The 9,242-nt window shown below is 40.2% G+C and overlaps 3 protein-coding genes across 3 annotated transcripts; 2 read left to right on the forward strand and 1 right to left on the reverse strand.

Annotated features, from left to right (window-relative positions):
* Window positions 1–26: 26 nt before the first annotated feature.
* Window positions 27–4,285, forward strand: eif3f (eukaryotic translation initiation factor 3, subunit F). The gene is made up of 8 exons (XM_075482791.1): window positions 27–162; window positions 559–629; window positions 1,428–1,507; window positions 1,596–1,733; window positions 1,822–1,913; window positions 2,077–2,213; window positions 3,791–3,904; window positions 4,117–4,285. The coding sequence occupies exons 1-8, from the start codon at window positions 51–53 to the stop codon at window positions 4,192–4,194; spliced, it is 822 nt and encodes a 273-aa protein (XP_075338906.1). The 5' UTR covers window positions 27–50; the 3' UTR covers window positions 4,195–4,285.
* A 303-nt stretch (window positions 4,286–4,588) lies between these two features.
* On the reverse strand, window positions 4,589–5,511 carry LOC142398682 (MICOS complex subunit MIC26-like). Its single transcript, XM_075482792.1, has one exon. The coding sequence runs from the start codon at window positions 5,459–5,461 to the stop codon at window positions 4,871–4,873; it is 591 nt and encodes a 196-aa protein (XP_075338907.1). The 5' UTR covers window positions 5,462–5,511; the 3' UTR covers window positions 4,589–4,870.
* A 1,058-nt stretch (window positions 5,512–6,569) lies between these two features.
* dnaaf6 (dynein axonemal assembly factor 6) lies at window positions 6,570–8,398 on the forward strand. Its single transcript, XM_075482191.1, has 6 exons — window positions 6,570–6,665; window positions 6,822–6,888; window positions 6,981–7,086; window positions 7,287–7,383; window positions 7,757–7,842; window positions 8,069–8,398. Exons 1-6 carry the CDS (start codon window positions 6,570–6,572, stop codon window positions 8,196–8,198), a joined length of 582 nt encoding a protein of 193 aa, XP_075338306.1. The 3' UTR covers window positions 8,199–8,398.
* The last annotated feature ends 844 nt before the right edge of the window (window positions 8,399–9,242 follow it).

Consider the following 9,242-nt stretch of genomic DNA (forward strand, 5'->3'; position numbering starts at 1 on the left):
TGGCGGTATATGTGTTCACCGGAGCCGGTGAGTTGTCCTCTTTCTCCAAGATGTCGGTGTTCGGGCCAGTTGTGAAAATTCATCCCGTCGTTCTCGCATCTATCTGCGACTCTTACGAGCGAAGGAATGAGGGCGCCAGTCGAGTGATAGGAACCCTTTTGGGTAAGCAGAAACCTGGCATATCTGCCCTTCGTCGGTTTGACGCATATTGTCGTGATAAAGACGATGCTTAGCATGTAGCTAACCTTAGCTGTCCCACTAACGCATGCTGGCTCAGTCCAGTCCAGAGGCTAAGCTACATCTGGCTAGCATTAGCCACCCAAACTGCTAGCAGCATCACCTGTAACAGCTGTCTCCATATTATCAGAAAACTATGATTCTGTGTTAAGTCGTTCAGCTTTACTGAATAGTTATTTAATTTATGACATGTATCAATCATCAGTGGAGATTATCAGCGTCATTGTTGGCTAAAATAGATATTTAGCCCCCCTTATTAGTTAGCTTATGCTAATGTACCGAGCTAACCAACGTTCTATTTCTAACTTTTGTCGCCCTCAGGAACTATTGACAAACACTCTATCGAGGTGACCAACTGCTTCTCCGTCCCTCACAATGAGTCTGAAGATGAGGTAAGTTGTTGTTAAACGCATTTACTCCCAGTATTATTTCATGGTACCCCTGGAAGGGAGGATGTTTATTGTTGTTATTCTAATTTTCTTCCGAGATGTGACTCGGCAGTTTTATTTCATAGTTGAACATTCTGGCTTTGTAAATCATGCCTCAAACAGATGGAAGTTTAGGAATAAAAAATATGGAATCATCTTAACTAACAAACTAATAACTACACAAATAAACATGCCAATGAGCCTGCGGTCAAAAGAGCATAAAAAGGTACAGAAACGGGTGTCAGACGTTCTCAGAGAATTCAAGCCTTCGTAAAAGCCACAGGAGTTGGCATCAAAGTATTAACATAATTACATGTGTTTTCCTTAACTTTTTCTGCACAAAAAAAAGCAGAAAATATTCTGCAGGATTGTCACCTTTTAACACTTGAAAGTGAGAACCTCGCTTCAGTACATTACATCTATTTTACTTTCAATATCATGTCTTGGACGAATGTATTTTGCATTCTCTCACTTTTTATAAGTCAGCAGACTGTAATTTAAGATAAAAACCTTTTCTCTACCTCCTCCCATGTGTTTCAGTGACTCTTCTGTTTGATCTGGACTGAATAAGAGAACTTGCACTTGTCTCAATCTTAATGATTTGAACAGAACAGGAAGGATGTGAAAGTACTGTTATTTATGAGATTATTAATTAGATTGACCATTTATGAAAGCAGTGATTATGCTGACAAAGTGTGGTTAGTTTTGTCTGCATTCTGCAAAAGATTGACCATGTGTTAAATTTATCATCTTCTGCAACAGGTTGCGGTGGACATGGAGTTTGCCAAGAACATGTATGAGCTTCACAAGAGGGTGTCACCCACAGAGGTCATCATCGGGTGGTGCGTCAGTTGTTCATGTGTGTTATTTAAAAGGTTACGTTTGAGGGAAAAGACTCGTATTTAAAAGAATGACACCTTTTGCCGACAGGTATGCCACTGGCTTTGACATCACTGAACACTCTGTGCTAATCCATGAGTACTACAGCCGCGAGGCCTCCAACCCCATTCACCTGACTGTGGACTCGGCGCTGCAGAGTGGCAAAATGAACATCCGCGCCTATGTCAGGTTGGCAAATCTTTCAGTCAGTGATTTATTTGATCGGGTTGCAGGCTGAGACTGCGATTCTGAATGGGTTTGTGTGTCGTTTACACAGTGCACAGATGGGTGTGCCAGGAAAGACGGTTGGTGTCATGTTCACCCCATTGACTGTCAAGTATATCTACTACGACACAGAGAGGATCGGCGGTAAGATTATATGAATGAATAAAGACGGCTTTAAGAAAACGCAGACCGTGTGACCAAATGTCGATTCAAAAGAGCAATATTTCAATCTATGTATCTCAAGGAGTGTATTAAGCTGTAATGTGTAATATATTTACTGTGTTTCATTGCGCCATCTGTGTTTCAGTGGACCTTCTGCAGAGGACACGTACAACTCCCACTCGTACCAACGGGTTGACCTCCGACCTGTCTCAGGTGGGTGGAGCTGCATCCAGGATGCAGGACATGCTGACCACCGTGCTTGCGTACATCGAGGACGTTCTGGTGAGTATTAAAACCAGGACAAAACCAAATCTATGTGTATTTAAACTTTGAGCAAAGCGCCAATAAATCTATGTTCTACGTTTGTCACATTACCAACTTAGTAGTTAATAACAAATATGTTGTTAACCACTCAGCTGAAAAATGATTAAAAAAAATGGTAACAATCGTCAAGTAAATGAACTTATGCTTCAAAATCATGAGAAAGTGGTTTTCAGTCTTGAGACGCGGCGGGAGTGTTCGCTGAAAGACGCCTAACAGATCTCAGACCAGCTCAGACGAACCGAGCATGCAGAGCAGAATTTTACCTGGACCAAACTGCTTAGATGGGAAATTGCAAATCCACCCTGCAGATATTGAATATTTAAATTGCCTTCCAGTTTTGCACTGACCCATCAAAATTGTTTCGTTGTGCAACTCACTTTTTTATGGTGGGTGTTTTGGTGTGATGTGAATTGCTTGCGGGAGAGGAATAGATTCAGTCTGGCTACATTAAACCGGCAGCAATGCAGTCATTAATCCCAGCTGTGAGTTTAAAGCTACCAGGTGAAAAATTAGGCTGGGGTTTGGAGCTGCTTTCCATCACTGCGGTTCTGCACAAAAATCAATCTAGTGAGCATATTTAATCCTCTAACATGTGCGGTGCAGCATTGGCTCGGCACAACATTAACCGCAGGTACTCCAGTAAATAAGTAAAACATACAGGAGACATGATATGCTCTTCTTTCACAAGTTGACAGTTTCCTGAGAGGCTTAATGAAATGTCTTTGGACAGAGTCTTAGAGCAGCACTGTACAACACCTCTTTTCCCACCATGAATTTATACAGCTGTTCACATTGACCCGTTTTAGGACATCAAAAGACCCACTCGCTCCACCTTCTATTCTGCAGGGTCTACATGACAACTTCTGAATGGGGGGGAAAAAATTGTAAAGAACAGTAATTGGAAATCAGGTTTGGTAGTCGTGATATAAAATATGAAACAAACTGCCTGCATTATTAGCTTAGCTTTTTTTTTTAAGTGAACTGTAAAACAGCTGATGGGAATTTGTTCTTAATAGAAAAGGGGTTTAATCTCGCCACTTCTAAGGTTCAGTGAACGCAGCAGGATTTGGTTTTGAATTTGTATGCAGATTAAGATGCAGAGGCTGGATATTTCTACTCTGAGCTGGTACTGTCATGTAGAATTTCATGTAGGCTGTGGCCCCTATAACATCTGTGGGGCTGAATTTCAACTTTGCTTCATCATTCTTCTTCTTATTCCTCAGCAATTTAATTAGGCTGCCAAAGCGCTGCAAATTTTGGCATCCAAGACAGATGGATTATTCTGTGTGTGTGTGGTGGATACAAAACAGAAAGTTAGCCTTCATATACTCGTCCAAGGCTAACGCATTGTTGAAGGCCTATTTTAAACATCCTGATGTTAGGGGCAGGGTCAGTTTTCGCTCACTTGAAATACTTATTCCAGCACATTCATATTTCCAAATGTGCTCGACTGACTTTGAAACACTTAGTTTGTGTGAACATTTAAAGTGTGGATGGATGGAACATTAACCGCGATGCCGTTTGGTCCGTTTCAGTCTGGAAAAGTGGCGGCAGATAACAGCGTGGGCCGTTTCCTCACAGACCTGGTCAACAAGGTGCCGACCATCTCGCCCGAGGACTTTGAGAACATGCTCAACTCCAACATCAACGTAAGTCTTCCTCAAAGGTTTGGAGATCGAAGGTGCACGGTTCTGATCTGGAACAACTAGATTTTGACTAAATTGAGGACTCGCATCAATAAAGATGTCATTTTATTTGCCAGTAATTTTAGGAAGATGGGAATAATTGTGGGGTTTTGGTAATGTTTTAGGCCTGAACCTTGAACATGATTGTAATCCAAACTCTTGTTTTATTGTTGCAGGACCTGTTGATGGTGACCTACCTGTCTAACCTGACCCAAGCACAGATTGCTCTAAATGAGAAGCTGGTGCTGCTCTGAGGAGATTTCTTTAAAGTGACTCGTATTTAATTTTTGTACTTTTTTTTTTTTTTTTTTTTAGGCTGAGATGAATAAATATGTTTAACAGTCACATACTTGTTCATTCCCCTTGGGTTTCCGCCACTGTCCTTGGAAACAATCTAACAACAAATAATGACGTTATTTTCCTCAAATAAAGCTAATAAACATAACTGCAAGGATCATATTGCTAATGTGATCTTGTTCTTTGTAATTGAGCTTGGTTGACGGCTTACATTTAACTGACGTGCAAATCTGAAACCCACTTTAGCCACAATGCAAGATGAGAACATTGATTTTCAATTACAGCTTTCAAAAGACAACCCGTGTACTCCATCTTAATGTCATATGCGTCATAAGAACATGGGAGACAAAATCGAGGTGTTGAAACCTTAATTTTAATGTAAGATTAGTAGATTTTTATATAGATAAATATAAATTCAAATCAGAAGCACAGGTAAATTATTCAAGTTGCAAATCCTTTGTGACAGGTAATGCCCGGCCTGAGATGCATGTGAAGCATAGTGCAAAGAGTGGGCATGGAAGCCGCATATAAAAGCCATCCAGAGAGCACCTATTATTCGGCAGTATCGGGGAATTAGCAGCTGTATGATTTTTTTCTTTATTGCTGAGTTGCTGCGTTGTGAAACAGGAATCGTCACGGTTTCGTTTCTGAGTTGGCGCTCTTTGCTTGTTTGCTTTGAGGCTTCACGACCTTCTCCACCGCGGCGTAGCTTTGCACCGCGTGCTCGTACACGGAGTCTCCGGCCGACTTTGCGATGCCCGCTGCCTGCTCCGGGTAGTACAGGGAGGTGCTCACGGTCATCAGAGCCGACGGGTACAGAAGCCCCTTAATCCTGGAGCCTCTGGCCAGAAACAATCCGAGGATCCCGGTGAATCCGATGATTCCCGCCCGGGGGTAAAACCCCGTCGGAGGGTCCTGCAAATAGGCGTAGGTGTCACTCCCGAACTGTACGACCTTCTGAACTTTGGGTTTAATTTTGGCATAAGTGCCCTGACACCAAGCCGCGTATGGCTCCACTGACTTCCTCACGGTGGCGACACTTTCCTCCAGCCGACCCGCTTCGGGCTCCACATAGCGAAGTTTGTGCCCAGGAGCGGAGTACAGAGACAGTTCGTCCCGGTCTAACAGGACCGGGGCCTCTTTCTCTCCGTCACCGGCAGCCAAGACGGTGAAGGGCAGCAAACGCACGGCTCCCGGCATGGTGCTACCTGTCACCTTCAACATGATCCCTGAGAACCATGCATTTATCTACGGTGTCCGGAGAGGGACATAATTCAAGACGCCGCTTCTCACATGTCTGACATACGCTTTTTTTGCGTCGAAAAGAGCGCGAGCAGTGTCACTCCGGGACAAGTGTTACTAATAAAGGCATGAACTGAGCCTTTATTTAGTGTATTTTCTATAATAACTTAACTACCAACTAAAAGTTTTAATTTTTTTTGCGGACTTTTGAATAAATAGCCTACTAGTAGTTCAGTGGTGGAATGTAGTAGACTTGCAAAAAAATATCTAAGAAAAATCTCCAATTTATATACACTTTATTGTAATATTTTACATATATTTACATTACAAAGCATGTTTTGATCATGTAATCATGTGTTAAAAAAAACGATAAACATTTTATTTATAGAATATAAAATGATACAACTAGAGAACTAGGAGAAATGAAAGCTCAAATGGACAACCTGACTATTAGTTTATTAAACTGATAGTCAGGTTGTCCATTTGAGCTTTCAAACTGAGTTTAACCATATGGAATTATACAAAAAGGTTTAAACAACACGGTTGATGGATGAATAAACGCATACTAAAACATCTGAAGCTTTTTTAATAGGTGTTTATAGCGCCTGTGGCGACACTTTTCATGATATTTACCAGCCAAACAACTAACTATCCACACAGAATGTTATCCGTAAAATAAATAGGCTAGATGAACAAAACGGTTCAAAATTAGCTCCAACTCAACACCAGGAAAACCCTTATTTTACAAAAAGACATGAGCAATAATAATAATTAATATAATGTGTCACAGTTTAGCAGTAAAGGCTCTGAATGACTCCATCCAGTCTTTCAGTTCATTCACTTGTTCGATGTCTCCGGTTGCCATGGCAGCCTGAAAGCGTCGTCGTCTCCCTGGAGACGGAAATCGTCAACAACGGACGTCCAGTTAGCATAGTAGCTGCTATTTGTTAGTAGGTATTACTTTAAGTTGCAGTGTAATTATAGCATAGCTTCTAATTTGTAGCTTTTGCAGATTCAAGGTGGTGGTAGTTATAAACTTTTTGTGTTGTTTGAAAATTTAAAAAAAAAAATATATATATATTTTTCCTAAATGGATTGTTTTGGAGTTTCATCCGTCCAGAACCTGCAGGCTCTGTCTGCCTTGTTATCCACCCAGCAGGAGGAAGAGGAGGATGGAGACTGTAAAGTAAGACTAACACACACGCACACAGATGGAAAGAGGATATAAGTATAAAATCAAAGCCAAATAGCTTCGCTTGTGACTCCAAAATCACACTGTGGTTGGGTTGCCATCAGAGGATCTGAAGTCATTAACATAAAATAAACAAGCCTGTTTCAACAGAATCTTGCAGCATGTGCACAGCTGGGTCCTGGACATATTGGCCCCCCACCCAAAAAAGATAAAGAAGGTAAGGATTTGTGTTTTTCCAACAGAAGTCTTTCAAACAACGATGGTACCAAGACACAAACTAATTTCTTGCATGTCTTGCTGTTGATTTAGTATCGACTGCCTATATGAAGAAGAACAGTAAACATATCTGGAGTGAGGAAGAGGTGGCTCAGGGCGCCCAGTATGATGATTTGGCTGACCCGCGGCCACAACCTGAGTAAGACTGCCCACCAGAGACACATATCTAAAGAGGTCAAATTCTGGGGAGAGCGTTCTTCACTCAGAGTGAACCTCCCACTGAGATTCAATTGAAGTGTGTTTGTTTGAGCTAAATGGTACAGGAAGCAGCCAATGTTTTGTACTCCTTGACTAGATTATGTGTGGCTTTCATGTGTAATTTACAATATCTGTGTGCAGGTATGAAATTATCCTGAAGCAAAGTGTGGGAACAGAAGACATGTTCCTGGGCTTAAGCAGGAAGGACCCATCATCTATGTGCTGTGAAGCCATGCTGGTAATTTTTCAGGCATTTCAGGATCTTCATTCATTGTAGTTTTAGACAGTGAAAAACAAAAAGCACAAGGACGTGTTGAGGGAGGGCAAAAAAACAAAAAAACATGCATCAGTACCCTATATCTGAGGGTTAGAGTTACACTATTTTAAACTCAGAAATGTCTGTTTATGGACAGTCATTTTCAAATAAATATAATGTAATAATAATGTAAAATCAAAAACAAATTAATGTAATAATTATAATTAATATAAGATTAATTAATTAATTAATTAATTTTATTATTTATGAAAAAAATAAATGGGCACAGAAAAGTGTGTGTTTTATTTAATAGAAGTTAAAAAATGTTGGAAATCTACTTTTCCCCCACTCTCAGGTTAAAATTAAACTACCAGACACTAAAGCAACAGATGTCATCCTTGATGTAAAAGAGAAGTTCCTTGATCTACGGACGCCGAAATAGTAAGAAACGCTCTGAGAATATCCTCTTTCATTTTTAATCCCCTCACGACCTGTGACTCACAGCAAAAGCTCCTCTTTCCAGACATTTCTATTCAATGAGAGGCTCGCACTCGGATCTGAGCTTTGATTGCTGTTTCATACAGAAAACTTAACTTCCCATTCTTAGACATAACATCTACCTGGTGAGCTCACTGTCTATTTCACCTGTCTTTCTTTCAACCCTCAGTAAACTGGGCCTCCATCTGCCCCATCCCATCCACAGTCAGGAGGGCAGGGCCCAGTTTTTCAGCGAGCGGGAGGAACTGGAGGTGACTCTTCTGATGAAGCGACCCATGGACTTTATCAATATGCAGTAAGAACGAATGTAAACGGATGAAACAGGAAAAAAAGAAATAACATTAAACAGACAAGATTAAACACACTGCCTTGTTCATAGGTAAAGAAAAAGGTATGTGGAAATGATCAGTGTAAACTCTTGTTCATATTGTGAATGTTATTCTTGATCTGTTGTTACATGTACCACCACTGCTTCTATGAGAAAGACTGAAAATAAATGTTTGAGCTTTTATGCGACTGGCTTATCATTGAACAACCAGCAATGTACAGTAAAGGATGGGAATCACAGCCTTTTTAAGACCAATATATTCATAGATGCTATTGATACACAAACAGGTTAACATGTGATGACTACAAATTCTCACTAATTCAGACTAATACTGGAACGTGCAACGATATGTTTAAGTACGACATCAGCTCAAACAGGGAACAGATTGTTATCTATCTCTATGCCATCTTCAGTTTGGTGTCATGATATTATGTGTCAATGTTGTTTCTCAATATATCATTAATTCAGTTTGATTTCAGTTTTAGTTTATTTATATAGCACCAGCTGACAACATGTGTCCCAAGGCACTTTAAACAAGTTAAATCAAATTCAATTATAATCAAATTCATTGAAATTAAATTGATTCCAATGCTTTGTAATCCCAATCAGCCAAATTCACTGTATTCATACTGTTTACATGCCAATTAATTAAAAAAAAAAAGGTGTGAAGTCAACAGATTGCATCAAATCTTTAGTCTGATTCAATCCCGGATGTATCCCTGGACCACTCGGGTTAGGAGCTGTTAGGAGCAGTAACTAATATCATTAAGAAAACTGACTGGCTCTAGTTTGACGAAGAATAGGAAAATTAGCAAAACATTGAGTCTCTCTAAATAAGATTATCCCAAAAATGCATAGCTACACCAGAATTGTACATTCTACATTTCTGTTACTTTTACAGGTTCTCATCTCATCCAACAATGAAAACAATATATGTATACATAAATACTTGTCTTTACACTTCTGAAGTAAGAAGCAAACAATTTCTTCCCCTTGGTATTTTGGCAAAATCGTT

The sequence above is a fragment of the Odontesthes bonariensis genome, chromosome 14 (assembly GCF_027942865.1).
Source record: "Odontesthes bonariensis isolate fOdoBon6 chromosome 14, fOdoBon6.hap1, whole genome shotgun sequence".
NCBI lineage: Eukaryota > Metazoa > Chordata > Actinopteri > Atheriniformes > Atherinopsidae > Odontesthes > Odontesthes bonariensis.